Source organism: Diuraphis noxia, unplaced genomic scaffold (genome assembly GCF_037042655.1).
Source record: "Diuraphis noxia isolate RWA-SAM2 unplaced genomic scaffold, SU_Dnox_SAM2 contig0003, whole genome shotgun sequence".
Taxonomy (NCBI): domain Eukaryota; kingdom Metazoa; phylum Arthropoda; class Insecta; order Hemiptera; family Aphididae; genus Diuraphis; species Diuraphis noxia.
This window is the reverse complement of record NW_028301713.1, coordinates 55,428,877-55,444,809: the sequence shown is the minus strand read 5'-3', so window position 1 is coordinate 55,444,809 and position 15,933 is coordinate 55,428,877. Positions and strand designations below refer to the sequence as shown.

The window sequence follows — 15,933 nt, the reverse complement described above, 5'->3', positions numbered from 1 at the left end:
TAGGTACTAGTTACTTTACTCAGTTTACTCTTTACTAGTTTACTACTGATGAAGTAGTGACGAGGACGGAGGAAGTATAGACTGTGAATTTTGAATTTGTGACATAATGTTAAACCTTTTTTTTGTGCTTTGACACTTATTTTCTTTAAGTTTTATAAATAAAATAACTTAATAATTAATAAATAATGGCAAATCAATATAAAGGATGTTGTGTGTCTATTAATTGTGTGGATGGTTCAGTCGTTCAAGGTGAAGTGAGTGGCATGTCGGATGACAATGAAACTCTAATCCTAAAACGACCGTTTAAAAATGGTATACCACATACAGAAAAAGAAATTCGTATAAAGTAATGACATAATATCACAAAATGAATTAAACTCCAATAAATATTTTGTTTTATTATGTTTGAAACTAGAGCCTCGATGATAGAGAACCTAAAAATTATAAAAGCACAACTAGAAAATGAACCAGTTATCAATAGTAGCCAAGTAACCAAAAATATTAAAAAAAATAATGCCCCTGTACCTAAACCAAACAATGTCAAGCAAAAGAATAAAACAAAAAATGCTCCAAATTCTGAACCTGGTAGGTATATTTAATTTAATTCTTTATATTTACCTATTTAGGGACATAAAAATGTTGAAATAATATTTCATGAACATTTAAGTTATGTGTTTAAGTAACATTATAATATATATTTTTAAAATTATTACATCAACTTTAACATAGGTTCATTTGATTTATAATTGAATTAATTATAATTGTATATTTATTGTTGTCTACTTATATAGAACAACCACCACAGAATTTTACTAATCATAAAGAACGTAATGATGCCTGTTTTGGTGTATCACTTGATACAATTGTCAAGGAAGATTTTGATTTCGAAAAAAATTTAGCTTTATTCAACAAAAAAGCTTTTTATAATAAAATTCATAAAAAACCAGACCTTGTTCCATATGAAAAAATTTCAAACAAGTATAAACATAATGAAAATGTATTACATTCTACTCCAGTCAAATTCAGACAAGTTACAGTTCCTTCCCCTGCTATTAATGAATATATAACAGGTAAATTGAGTACTATGCATAATTTATTTAATTAATCATTTTGCATATAATTATAATAATATTATATTTTACTACTTTTATTCCAATAATTTTTAGATGATGGATTAGTTGTTCCTAGTATAACATCAGAATTACGATGGAAACTGTTTAATCTAGTGGAAGAAAATGGTCTGACAACAGGGCGCCAAAATGAAATAATTGGGCGAGCCGCTACTGAAATGGTGTTGCAACTTTTAGGAGGAGGTTATAGGTAAAATATTATATTACTAAAAATATTTTATCTTGGCATAAATAATTTTTATTTGTTATTCAATATGTATAGATTTAATCCCAGAAATGAACATCAATGGCCTAGAGTAGTGGTTTTATGTGGACCTAATCGATCAGGTGCAATGGGTGTAAATTGTGCAAGACAATTAAGCAGTTATGGTGTCCATACTGTGGTTGTACTTTCTGAACCAGGATTATATACTCCACAGTTGGCTAATGAAATGGCTTTATATCAATTTACAACTGGTACACTTATTACTAGTGCTGCAGGTGATTAAACTAAACTGTTCTTCTCTTACTATCAATATAATGGAAAACTAATGTTATGTAAAGAAAAAATGTATATATACAAACAATATTAATTTTTTTTTTAGAGTTGCACGGTTTATTAGATCCAGATTTTGTCGTAGTATCTTTGGCTGATGAACAAACTGATACTGTATCTCGAAATATTACTAACTGGGCTAAATCAGTTAGATCACCATTAATGGCTATTGATCCTCCATCACAAGGTACACCTTCAGTAGTAGTGAAATATTCTCTAGTACCTGCTTTACCCTTATCTTACAGTGAATCAAATGGTAAAATTTATCTTTGTAATATGGGTATACCTACTCAAGTATTTCATTTAGCTGGAATTCAGTATAAATCACCATTTGGTTCTAAATCTGTAATACCCTTACACAATAATGAGTGATTTATTACAATTTTAATAATTATTTGTTTTTGACGAATCCTAATAGATGATTTTAATTTAAGTACTTATATGTTTTGTCCAATTTTTTTAAAAATAATTTTTAAAATGGATTCAAATAACGTTTAATACAATTTGAATCATTTATTATTATACATTTTATTTTTCCAAAGTTCGTTTGCATCTTATTGATATTTCAATAATTAGTTTTCCGTCAATTTTTACTCATTTTTTTTACATTAAATCTATTTTGTTTATATTTTCCGTTAATGTTTCCCCTGAACTGATATTAAAACTTAAAAGTATATTTAAATGTTCTATTATCATTCATGTATTGAGTATATTGAGTTGATTTATAAAACATAAATATTTTAGTTATTATAATAATGGTAAATATATTTATAATGTATATTATTTTTTTATAAACATTTTTATTTACAAATATTACTGTCTAATTTTTATTTATACTTGTGATTATTCAATTTTTAACATTGCATTTACATGTTGTAGAGATTATATTCATATTCGCATAAATGATTATTATGTATTAAATAAAAAACAAATGTCCCACCATCATAATCTAAATTAATTAATTTAAAATTTAGTATAATTGGTATAATGATGAAATATGTTAGAATATTTTTAATAAAAAAAATTTTACTAAAATATATGTATTATGTTTTTCAAATTTACCCATCATTTTTAATTTAAAAATGAATTGAGTTTAAAAATATATTTGTTGTAAAACATATATAGTAGGACCTTGATTATACAAACTTTTGAACTGCACTTAATTCAGATACTATCAATTCATTTTTTAACACTATTTAGTATTTATATGTTTATAGTGGAGTGGTAGACAGAATCTTATGATGGCTGTGAGCTATTAAAAATGCTTTTAGGCATGGTAGGATACTATATGATAAACAATAACATTAAACAAAAATTAAAATATTTACAGTTGCATAATAATTATATCTATTATTAACTATACTAGTTGAATTACCCAAATTAGAATGTGTATATTATTGAAATAAATTGTTTCATATCTATTTAATGTAATTTATTTTTTTTGTTTAGCTCTTCATATTAACTTAACAAGACAACTTTTTTGTATGCAAATTCAAGTGTAAAATTTTTCTGGATAATTTATTATATATTACAATTAAAACTGTCAACTTGCTGTTGTAAAATTAACTTATGCAGTAGACAGAAAGTACAATATATGAATATAGTTCGCTTAAACCAAAATCGGAAAATTTGACATTTTTCATAATTACAATTCAATGTATTTTGTAACATGAAATTATATGTCAAAACTTGTCATAGGTTTAACGAATAACTTCTGTACGTAAATATATTTTTTGTATAGGCAATGGATCACAAACATGGTATTTTGTACATTATTCATAATTTCTTTTGAAGTTAAGTTCTTACTATACATATTTACATATTAAATTATATTATATAATATTAACATGTGATTATGATGTTCAAAAACACTAATAAGTAATTACATAGTTGGTGTTATAGATGGCAGAATAATTGTGTGACAGGTTCATGCTAGGGATCAGGAAGGGAGTGAGGACGTGCGGGAGCTGTTGCACCTGTTATGTGCATGTGCAGTTAGAATAATTAGCCCAATGCTTGATGTCAATGGTAAGGTGAAAATACATGTCTTTGGGTTTGAAACTGCACCAACTTGTTGATGGTAGTAGTCGTGAATATTTGTTGAGGATAGGAAAATAAGTGGTAAGGATTGAGGAAGTGATAGAACATGGATGAAGAAAGGAAAATGTTATACATTTATTCAATGAATATGTATTCTGTTCGGCCAGAACTCACGCCACACTCTGACCAAAACTGTTTCCCCACGTAACATCCTGTCAAAGGTAGATGAACAGCTGAACAAACTACTAAGTATAAAAATTATGTAAAAGTTTTATAATAAAAAGTAATTGTTTTAAATTGTAATTATAAACGTAATGCAATTTAAAAACATAATTACCTATCAATAAAATTTAATATTTAATTATGGGTTCACAGCCAAAAACCTTGTAAATAAGTAGTTGAATTTATTTCATAATACTGACGTGTTCAATAGAATAAAGAGTGAACTTTTACAATATATGCTTTTTTAAATTCTTGTAAGGTATATTGAATTAAAGAATTTGAATAATTTTAGTTAATTATATATTATTAAATGATTAGATAGTTTTTACTATATTTTTGTATGCAATTAAAAATAAATATTTCTTAATATGGTATAGAGATATGACAAATTTAATAATAATAATAATTAAGTAAATAGTTTTTGTTATTAAAATGTGAATTTTATATTAATATTTGGTCAATATGATTTAAAAAAAAATACATAAATTAAAAATTATTATTTGTAAAATTGTACAAATTAATTATAAAAAAAAGTAAAACATTTGTAAATACAAACCAAAAATATAGAGTAATATAAAATAAATCACAGACAACTGTTATAATATTACTTGTAGGAAAATTTGTTCAAAAATTTGTCACTGAATGGACTCTGAAATGAAATAATAATATAAAAATCAAATAATGCATAAATTTAGTATTAAAAATTTCCCTAGCATATATAGTATACTCTATCCAGCAAGAAAACAGTTATTTCTGACAAGCTTCAAAGTGGTCACTTCTGAACAAAATATAGACAATTTGTTATGTAATTTAAAAACATAAGTCATAACTTAAAAGTAATAACATTGGATATCATATGAGTGCCATATTATTATTGCTAGAAAATTATTTATTTAATTGTTATCACTGAAATAATAAACCTTTTTCTGTTTTACTAAAATATTAACCATAAATTTGTTTTAAAATGTTGAATGACAAAAGTTTGGAAAACTGTAAGATCATACATTGAATCTAAAAAACTCGATTTTGAATAAGTTAATCACAAGGCTCTGATTTATTGAAGCTTGGAGCAGAGTATGATAATATTGATAAGCCATTGAGCAATTCTATCCCAACCTAATGTTAAAAAAACACCAAATACAATTCAAACTTAATATAAAACATGCAACATTTTTTAACTTTTCTTTTTTAAGCTCACCTTTTTATTGTTTTTAAGCTTAAATTAATGATAAATTTTGTCAAAAAGCCTTTAGATTAATAATAAAATATAGCACTGAAAGTTATCTCATTGGCCTAAAATAAATTACATTAACAATATATATATATATTAATTCATTTATGTTTGTCCTTTATGCATTCCTAAACAGCTGGACAGATTGGGACAAAATTTGGTACATAGTCATATTAGACCTATGGGCTATGGGCAGAAATTAATATATATATATACAGATATTGTTAACAATATATTATATTTCTTCCAATTAAACTATTTAAAAAAAGTGATATGTACATGTGAATGTTTAGTAAAATTTTTCAGTTAGTTTCAAATAGTTAAAGGCTTAAACATCAAAAAATATTCATGGTCAGCTAGATATTAAAAATTTTAATATAATTATGGGGCAATTTATGATACATATTTTTTATAGTTAAAAATATCTATAAATTACATAGTGTTTGAAATATATTCAATTATATTAAAGTTTTTTTTTATAAGAAAAACCAATCTACTTGATTTTACAAATAATCAAGGGTATTTTTAGTTTTTATAAAATTAAAATTAGAGCAAATGTTATTTTTTATAAACAGTTGTCCATCATAATAAATTATATTTAATTATTGTTTTCTGTAAAAATTAAATAAATAAATAATTTTAAGGAACTAACACTGGAACACTTATAAGTTATAACAATAAAATCATTAATACTTAAAACTTAAGTTAATTTAGACATATTTTTTAACTTACTCTTGGTTATTAAAATGAATTCCAGATTGATCATACATTTTTTTTATTATGATGAAAGAAAATAAAAATATTAAAATTCCAAGTACAAATATTATAATTTGTAGTTTAAATGATTGCCTGAGAAACATACGAATTTGCACTTCATGCCATACAGATTCGGTCCATGTTGAATATTTTGGAGACGATAAATCATAATCTGAAAATAAGTTACATAAATTTTAAGAACAATAAGTCACAGCTTGTACATATAAAAAAGGAAAATAAAAACATACCAGGTATAATAAATGCTGGGCTTACTGCATCAGTAACATTAGATGTTGTTGAATAACATGCATTATAGTTTCCTCTTAGCCATATAGGCATAAAACCCTTTAAAACATATTTAAAACTAAATTATTGAAAAAATCTAATATGCTCAAAATTTAAAAGTACTTTAGTACGTTTGTTTATTATAAGGTAGTTGTTATGAGAGGAGTTATTAAAGTACTACTACTACTACTAATACTACTTTTTGTTCATAAAATATGTTCTATTGTACTATAATCAACAAGAATTTGCACAGCAGTTTTCAAATATTTTCATATTGTTTTAATATAACTATCAAACCATTACACCCCTAACAGCTAGAATCTTTCAAAATGGGCATTTTATTGTGGTTTATTGAGTAAAGTTTTTTTTTTTTTTGAACCTATTATAAAATCAACATAATGTAAGTCACAGACCGCAGTCACATTTTAGTAGCGATAGTAGTTATAACGATAATGCTTTTTTTAAATTAGTTATAGAAATCATAATTTAAGTTATAATTAAATATTTGTTGTATTTTGTTATATTGAGTATATTATGTCATAACAACATGTGTTGACTCTGTCTTACACATACAATATACAATCAAATGTTCGTTCACTAATTTCTAAAGTGTATTATTAGTTTTGATATTAAAGTGAATTGACCTATTAACCTATAATAAAACATTTAGGTTAGAACATTATTTGCATTTAGATCATTATTTTTAAGTGACTTATAAGTATGTAAAATATTAATAATATTAAAGGAAAACTCTTAATTCACTTAAAAATTAAAAACCTAAACCAATGAGAAAACACAGATGATGTTCTTACCTAAAAGGTTGATAATAGGTCAGTTCATTCAATATCAAAATTAATAGCACACTATTGAAACTGGAGAACAAAAATTTGTTATGTCGAACGTGTGCGCACATACACACACACACAGAAATATAGTATATTTTTTTTTACATTAATTTTATGTATATTGTATATAATAAAGTTACAAACCTGTTTTGTTCTAAAATTTAAACAACTTTCTTCATCTTGGACTTCATTAATTATTTTACTTCCAAAAGAAGCAAATAATAATCGTGAAAGACTAGTGATAGTATTTGTGATCAAATCTATACTAATATAATAATTAGGGGGGCTGTCAGGTAAATGCAGTGGTGAAGTCAATGATTGAAAAATGTCACAATTCATAGACTTAACATAACAATCTAATAACTTAGTAACCTAAAATAAAAATAATCTCCATCTATTATTTGAGTACAAAAAAATGAATAAATAATTGAATACTTACATAACTAGAATTTACTTGTTTAGAACCGACATAGGTGGAGTTAGTAATAAATTTATAGAGGGAGTAACCAAGAGAAGTTGATATATTAGCTATAGTATTTGAGATTGTAGAATTCTCATAACCATATTGTATATTCTCAGGATCATCTAAAATACTATGGTAAAACCTTTATGAAAAAAGAAACAAAAACTATTAATTTTTTTAAAGATAATAATTGATAATATAATTTCAAAAATTCCATATGTTATTAACCTTTTATATAAATGTAAACTTAGATTAATATAGCTTTTAGTAATAAGTTTATTTTAGTTTTTAAAGTTCTAGATTTTGACCCTGTGATGAGGTTAAGCTGGTTTCCGAAATGCACTAATAACCAATTGGGCAATTATTTCGTGATTAATTTTCTTACAACTAAATAACTGATGTTTGTCAAATATATTTTCATTAACTTATTGGCTGTTCTTTTTACTAGTATCATATTTACCAACAATTATCAGGCAAGGCACCAGTGACCAAATATTAAGCAAGTATACTGTTTTTATTTCAAGTAACCATTAGTATCAAAAATTGGCCAAGTTAATCATCATGGGATGTGAGTTTAAAAAGATGTGTATTTTTTGTAAATTATCACCTTTCTAGCAGTAAAGATAAATAACTTCAGCATCACTTCTAGAAGGAATTAGTACTTTTGGGAAGTTAAAAGCAAAAATATCCAGAAATATTTTCTTATTTTGACTCTTTTAGAGCTTATAGGCATAAGAAATTATCAGTTTTTTTAATGAAAGCCAATAAATAATTCTTCACTTGGTCAAAAAATTTGAAATTATAGTACAAAGTACCTCCATTTAGTAGTTATTGTTTATTTATTTTTTTTTTAAAGTAGATCATAAATTCCCAATACACTTTTATATGTGTCTGGAGTTAAAAATTTGACAGTGTTATCAAAATCACAACAATCGGCAAATTATTTTAAGTTACAAATTCTTAAAAAAATTTTTTAGATCTAAGGTTTAATAATGTAATGCAATATTTGTCATAAGTTTAACTACATTTAACAGAAAAAAAAATGCAGTAAAAAGTTTATAATGTAACCACAAAATACACAGTTTTTTTTTTAAGTTTAAATTTAGATTTTTTAAGATAATGAAATTAATTAGAACAATGTTAATTATTTCACTGTAAATCATTATAAGTGGAGTACTTTGAATAATAAAAATAAAATAATATTAAAAAAAGTGTTATACAGGGTGTCCGGTGAGGATATACTCATTAGCCATAGAGGGGGAATCGCCACCTGGATAAAAACTAGTTTTTCGTAGTGTTATCCATAAACAAAAAAAAATATTTAAAAACCAGAGATTAATGAAAATAAAATGTTGAAGGGTCGAAATTTTCAGAAAAATAAACTCTATAAAATAGGAATTTTTAATTTTTAAATTTTTTTACCAAAAAAGAAAATACAGCAGCCTTTTTTATGTGAGTCTAATAACAAAATAACAGATTTATGATATATATATTATCTCAGAAGATGTTGCAATCAGTGCCATAGAAACCACCGGTGCAGGCAGTGCAATGCACCGCGGCACTTGATCTTGAAAGGGCCTTACGCCCTTACCTGATAATGTGACCTAAAATATACAACAAAGAAAAAAGAAAATTATGTTAAAAAATTATGGGGCACCTACACACTAATTTGCATCGGGGCACACAAGTATTTAGGTACGGCACTGGTTGCAATGGGTAAATCCTCGCATGATACCTAATATAAATAGATTAACACATAATATAATATTATAAAGAATGTTTCTTTTATCACTGAATACTCAATATAGTCAAAGTTTTCTTTCATTGTTAGATTAAGTAACACAAAGGTACATATTAACTATTATATAAACAAATAACAAACCAACAGTTAGTTAATTATGGCTGCTTAAATTATTATTTACTAAGGACACATAATAGTAATATTTTTTGAAAATTAAACTCCAAACAATAGTTTTAAATGTTAAGTATTAAATAATTATTTAATTGTTAAAACAAAAACCATATAATTTATATTATTCTGATATTCTGATAACATTTTCATGCACAAAATATAGTAAGATTTTGAGAAAGCAATTTGAGGATGAGTCATTAAACAGTTTTTTTCTATTATATAGTTTTATTTATTTCCATAATTGTGTTTAGTCTTTCAACGTAGGAAGTCTTTAAACCACTAATTCAGTTTCAATTTTTTCTTTAAATGTTTAAAGTATTTAGATGTAACATAAAATTGAACAGAGTTATTAACATTATTAAATACTTTCAAAAAAAAAAACCTATTCAAAATGTAAAATTTGCAATTATAAATTATAAAATTAAAATAATACATACTTATTTTTAAATTGGTCTTTAAATCCTGCTAATATGATACCAGGAAATTTGAGATCTAATTTTAAAAAAGAATGTAGTGATGATGGTGGTATAGATGTGGTTTTTGATTCAGTAACAGAAAAACCATCTTCAGAAAGACTCTTATTAAATGTATTCATAAAATTTATAACATTTTCACTAGTCTAAAATATAACAATAATAAATGAAACATATTATTTTTAAATTTTATTGTATAATAAATATTAAATACATACGTTATTTTTGATTGGATGATAAAAAACCACTTCTTTATCATAATGTATTTGTGATAATTCTACAAATAAGCCAACACGACTCTGATTGAGTTTAATAAAATCATTTGGGAAATTTCCATCTAACATATCATAAACCACTCGACTTGATCCAATATAATCATAAGCTTCTCCATTAAATAAAATAAACAAAATATTCCGAGCTGAAAATGTCATGATTTGATTATTAGAAATAAGCAATAAGAAAAAAAATTTTGTGGTGAAATTAAATATATTTAATAATATTATTTATATATCCATTACGATATAGCAATTCGATTTAAGACAAATAACAGCAAATTTAGGTTAGGTTAGGTTCAATTGCTCAACATAAATTTTCCATTTTTTATGTTTCAATACAGAAAAAATCCTGGTATGGTATCCCCATTATATTAAAACAAAAATTGTTTATGGTTATACAGTCTCAGAAAGATCTGACAAAAAAAAAAAAAATGCTAATAAAACATATGACAAAAATTGTCAATACTATAAATAAGTAAATAATTTAAGAAATATACTATTAGTATTACTACTATTAATATTATATATATAAGCAAATTCTCAAAGATCATATTTAAAAAAAAGTTATTACGTTCCAAATTAATTTAACCAAAAAAATATTGAATTTAAAAAAAATTCTAAAAAATAAACTGCCTGACTTAGATAAATCATTTTACCATCAAAATTGCTTTTATAATCAGATTCACAAATAGGCTATTTTGAATTAATTCAGACATTTTTTATCAATTTTTAATTTTTTTATTTCCAGAATTAAAAAATAAAAAATAATATTAAAATGTAGTGCAAGTCTATGAAGTATGAATTATATATATATAAAAAAATGTTTTAAACCTTGAATACAACAAAGGTTATTCCATATGTTAGATCATTGTGAGACACTCTGTATATACAATTTAAATTATAAAAATTGCATGAAAATTAATATTTCGTACTTATACATCAATTATTATTTCGTCCTTTTTATTTTATTAAATATTGAAAAAAAATTTTGCATAGGTGCAATATGTTTTTTTTTAATGAGGAACATTATTAGGAAATAAATGCCACTGAAATGGAAATACAAAACAATATTTTTTATGTCATCCTCATTGGAGATATGGAAATAAAAATTTCTAAGTAGCGTTCTTTAAATATATGCGTGTTACAATCTGTTACTAAGTAACTCTCTTCCATACTCAGACATTTATTACAAACTGTTGCAAAGCTTTTAAATAAAAAGTTTTTAATAATAATATATTTATTAATTATTATAAACAGATAATAATTAATGGATGACACTGTCGACATAATGCGCAAGCTGAACAGGTAGCGTCGTTGATAATAAGAAAAAAAAAGAGATAATAATTAATATTTCATAATTACATATAAATAAACAGCATTTCTAAGAATTCTCAATTGTAATGTCTGACCATTGTTATAAATTTAATTTCTTGCATCAATATGTTTTTGTTGTAAAAATTGAAAGTTAGTATTTAATATTTATAGCCAATAACTCTTTGAACACCCCACTTCGCCATATAGTATAGAAATATATCTCCATCTATCCTACCACTACCCTGGTTTCACAACCTTAATCTCTCCAGGAAAAGTTTATCTTCGTTCTCACGTCTTCGTTTTGGTCATACACTAGTTCTTTCCTATTCTTTTAAACTATCTTTGAATGATTCTCCTCTCTGCACACTCTACAATAACCCTATGGTTCGTGGTATAAGTCACCTAATCTCTTATGCCCCAGCCTATCAACTCAATGAGATCAACCTTTTCCCCTATTAAATTCTGCCAACATTCCTATTGATACTAAAAATATCCTTCAAATTAAAGAAAATATTATATTGTACATTTTATCCTTTTTCAACAATACAGGCTTTTTAATATAATCAGACATCTTATTTTCTTTCTTTCTTTAGTAACTTATTTATATTTTGTATTTTATGTCATGTAATTGTTGAAACTAATTGTAACACAAAGTTTAAATTAAAAAAAAAAAATCTTTTTGCCAATATTTTTGATAAAATTTATAAAGTAGGATTGGATGTACATTCTTCTAAGTTTAGTGACACATACAATATCAACAATATACTAACATGATAAAAAAAACAATTTAAAATCAAAATTTAGAAACATCTCTTTACTCTGTAAATAGGGTCACTAAACTTAACCAGTTTTAATACATCAAAATACAAAAAGCAATCATTAATGTTTAAACTGTTAACTAACAGTGGATGGCAAAAAAATTATGGAGTAGAAGAGTGATAACAAACGAGTATTATTTTTTAGATTTAAGGTTTAAGATTAACCTTTGTAATATGCAATTTATTTAAATAAATTTGGTAAAAAATGATTTAAAGAACTCACAAAATTTGTTGGCATCCTCGTAAGAAAGTATTTCTGAAATTAAATTAGCAGTAGCCATTAAAGTCACAATTGATGTGGCTGTTGACAGAGCACCAGGAGTAAAATCTTGGAACATAGAAGTAGCATCTAACCGTGCAGCAACAATAGCAACAGATTGATCTGGTGTATTTGGGTGTAGTTCTTTTAGAGACCAATACACATTCTTATCACCCAACGGATCACAGAATTTAACTAAACAAATTAAAAATATTAATAATTAAATATAATATATCAATATAATAAAAGAATCATATGTTGTCCCTCTCTCAGATCAAGAGGACTTGGCTAAAAAAAATTATTACCATCCCCTTGGGTATGACTGAAATTCTATTATGTAGTGTCTTTCAAAATGGAACAACCAAAAGATTAAAATAGGTAGAATTCAGATAAAAAATCCCATATAAAATATAAAAATGATAAATATTATAACTTAAACTATTTACTTGGTCTTATATTTTGGTATGACATCATTGTCCGTCTCAAACACGTTTTGGAATCTACAGCAGCATACATATGAGATTTCAATTCAAGAGCACATAAAGAATGATCATTTTGATTATTCAAAGGTAAATTATGATTTTCAAAGCACTGGAAAAATAATTAATGTTAAGTACTTATCATTAACATTATAAATTTATAACTAATGTATTTTATGAATAAACTTTAATACATAAAATAGGGACTAAATACCACAATAATACTAAATGTTGTCTCCTAAATAATAAAATATTTACAATACTAATAATCAAACTTTTTCATGTAATTTAACAGAGAGCCATTTATAAGCTTTATAAAAAAAAGTTGAACAATGGCTACTAAATGCCAATAAAAAACAACATTTTATGTATTTAAATTATCACTAATATTTTAAATTAAATTTATATTAACTTCAGGAGGTATTTCTCTTCCACTGATATTTTAAATCAATCTTTTTATTAATCTTATAATTAAAATATCGATTTTGTATTTAAATTGAAAAATAAATTATTACTTTAAAAATAAGTAGTGTTTTATAAATAAAAATAATCTAATATCCCAGATTTTTATTTAATGATTAATGATAACTTTATTTTAAATAATAAATTGTTAAGAGTATCTACAGAAATTAACATTTAACATCCAATTTTTATGATGATAATTTTTAAAGTAACAAACTGATTATTCTTACATCTATAATATTTTTGACGGTGTTTTGATCATAAACAACAAATATAGGGAAACTCCAACTTTTTAAAAGAATATCAGTACCATAAGGGTTCCATGGTTTCATTGGACAACTGTCAACACCTGAATAATGGTTAGGACATGTATCTTCTGGACTAAATCCATTATTTTGTAAATTATCATTATTTATTACTTCTTGTTCTGTACCATTCAATAGTAACATTATACCATTTACTTTAGCACTCAATTCAATGCTTTGTAAAACCTCTCTGCAAAAATCAAGATATTTTATAATTTGAAATCATTTATAACAAACAATATGTATTTCAATCTTAAGCCAATCATTTATTTATTAAGTCTTTGAATGTAATTAATACCGTCAACCAGGCCAACTTAGGGGCAAACTAGTTTTGAAATTCTATTATAAATAACATTAAATTTAATTATTCTAGAAGTATTTTCAATATAACATTTTTTTCTAGTTAAGGTTTGATTTATTAATTTCTGTTGCATTTAAACCAAACAAATTATTCCTTCTATGTGTTTTTTTTATTTTTCTTCTTGCCTCATGTTGTACCGAATATTGACAACATGGAGCATTCATGTTTTTCTTATGAAAAATCTATTTTATAATTTACTTGAACCAACTTGAGGCACTATTTTATTTTATTTTTAAATACTAGATAATAATCTGAATTTAAAAAATATATTTTGTACCTGGTTAGTGTATATTAACATATACAAAAAAATAAAAACATTCTTGTTCTTATAATTTTCACCAATTTTTCTTCGACATTCACCCATCCGTACAAAGTTAAAAATATAACCGTAGGTACTATTCAGATTTCTTTTTTAAATGGAATTAACTTGTTTAAATTTATCCTAATTATAAATTTGACCATGGATGAATAATAGTGGCCCAAGATGGACTAAATAAGTAAAACGCAATTTACAGATATGTATGCATATGTATGTATATTATAATAATTTATTATGTAGATTAGAAAATTTAACATACATCTGAACATGTTTTGTACTATCAATTTTTATATAAAACGTCTCAATCAATGAGTATTAGTGTAAGTTTTTGGAACTTTTCAAAACGATAGATATTAGTAAGAAAAAGAATTAATAAAAATTAATACTTACGTTGAAAATTTGATGCTGCGACACTTGCAAAATGGTTTTAAATATTTCTAAGATAACAACAGAATACTTGTCTCACATTAATTAATTTAGAAGAGACCGTTATGGAGGTAAAACTAAAAGATAATATTTTTGCCTCAAGTTAAACACGCGCCCCAAGTTGGCCTGTTTGATGGTAATTATAAGGAAAATTAAAATCTATACATGCAAGGTTTGAAATCAAATATTTTAAAACCATAAATAATTTAAATAAAAAGTTAAATAAACATCACCTATTAAACATTTTCGGTGTTAATGCTACAGTGTAAGGATCAGCTTTCCCTTCATTAAATAACCAATTTAAATCAGTTGAATTTGTTACCAAATGTAAAGTTCCGACATTTCCGAATCTTGAAGCTATAAAATTAAAAATGTATAACAAAACATTATTATGCATATCTAAATTATAACTTACAAGTACATCCAAATTGATTTGTTCCATTTAATCTAAGAAAACAAGGGTTTTCCGCAATAATATTAGCATACATTTGATCTTTGACAGAGAGGCAATTTAATAGTGCTAAAAATAAATGGTAATCATATACTACAGTATATAAAATCAATAATTTTGTTGAATAAACTTACTATAAGTCGCAAAATTCAAACATACAAATAAAACAAGACGTACAGTAATCATTTTGTATATTTCAGAATAATAAGAGAATGTAAAACAATAGGTATAGTAATAAATGCTCAAAAAAGGAAAACTTAAACTACATTTCTGTTTTTCAAAATACCTTCATCACTTTGACTTCAACATTTCAATTTTCAATTTTTATATCACATATAAAAATACATAATAATATCATAATCGTTAATCACAATAAATTCTGAATTCAGAATTTTTTTATAAAATGAACATAACCTAAAATAATAACCTTGGTAACAATGGTATTATGGTATTATGGTTCACACCATAGATATTAAAGAATCTATCTATGGTTTACACAACACCAGACATCTTTTCGTGTAAAATAATTTTTCTGATTGGCTCAACCATATTGTGTTTGTGTAACGTAGTGA

The 15,933-nt window shown here is 24.7% G+C and overlaps 2 protein-coding genes across 4 annotated transcripts; one reads left to right on the top strand and one right to left on the bottom strand.

The window, feature by feature from the left end:
• On the top strand, positions 1-3,086 carry Edc3 (Enhancer of mRNA-decapping protein 3). 2 transcript variants are annotated; one of them, XM_015513732.2, is made up of 6 exons: positions 1-346; positions 416-585; positions 792-1,070; positions 1,167-1,320; positions 1,393-1,610; positions 1,715-3,086. In XM_015513732.2, exons 1-6 carry the CDS (start codon positions 186-188, stop codon positions 2,035-2,037), a joined length of 1,305 nt encoding a protein of 434 aa, XP_015369218.1. In that variant the 5' UTR covers positions 1-185; the 3' UTR covers positions 2,038-3,086. The 2 variants fall into 2 exon arrangements, with proteins under 2 accessions (XP_015369218.1, XP_089078462.1); XM_089222336.1 differs by having other exon boundaries at positions 170-312.
• A 1,259-nt stretch (positions 3,087-4,345) lies between these two features.
• Nct (Nicastrin) lies at positions 4,346-15,701 on the bottom strand. Of its 2 annotated transcripts, XM_015513745.2 has the most exons (13): positions 15,496-15,701; positions 15,326-15,430; positions 15,144-15,267; positions 13,730-13,994; positions 13,005-13,149; positions 12,523-12,753; positions 10,111-10,310; positions 9,857-10,038; positions 7,484-7,649; positions 7,189-7,416; positions 6,163-6,259; positions 5,891-6,086; positions 4,346-4,576 (listed from the first exon to the last, which is right to left on the bottom strand). In XM_015513745.2, exons 1-13 carry the CDS (start codon positions 15,545-15,547, stop codon positions 4,552-4,554), a joined length of 2,016 nt encoding a protein of 671 aa, XP_015369231.2. In that variant the 5' UTR covers positions 15,548-15,701; the 3' UTR covers positions 4,346-4,551. The 2 variants fall into 2 exon arrangements, with proteins under 2 accessions (XP_015369231.2, XP_089078459.1); XM_089222333.1 differs by lacking the exons at positions 15,326-15,430; positions 15,496-15,701 and adding an exon at positions 14,875-15,036.
• Positions 15,702-15,933: the final 232 nt, after the last annotated feature.

Bases quoted from the DNA above. Each gene is read 5' to 3' on its own strand.
- Nct (XM_015513745.2), bottom strand. From the start codon at position 15,547: ATGATTACTGTACGTCTTGTTTTATTTGTATGTTTGAATTTTGCGACT. The intron at 15,431-15,495 runs GTAAGTTTATTC...ATTTATTTTTAG, and splicing joins TTTGAATTTTGCGACTTATA to CACTATTAAATTGCCTCTCT. The intron at 7,650-9,856 runs GTATGTATTATT...TTTTTCATAAAG, and splicing joins AAAGACCAATTTAAAAATAA to GTTTTACCATAGTATTTTAG.
- Edc3 (XM_015513732.2), top strand. From the start codon at position 186: ATGGCAAATCAATATAAAGGATGTTGTGTGTCTATTAATTGTGTGGAT. The intron at 347-415 runs GTAATGACATAA...GTTTGAAACTAG, and splicing joins GAAAAAGAAATTCGTATAAA to AGCCTCGATGATAGAGAACC. The intron at 1,321-1,392 runs GTAAAATATTAT...CAATATGTATAG, and splicing joins CTTTTAGGAGGAGGTTATAG to ATTTAATCCCAGAAATGAAC.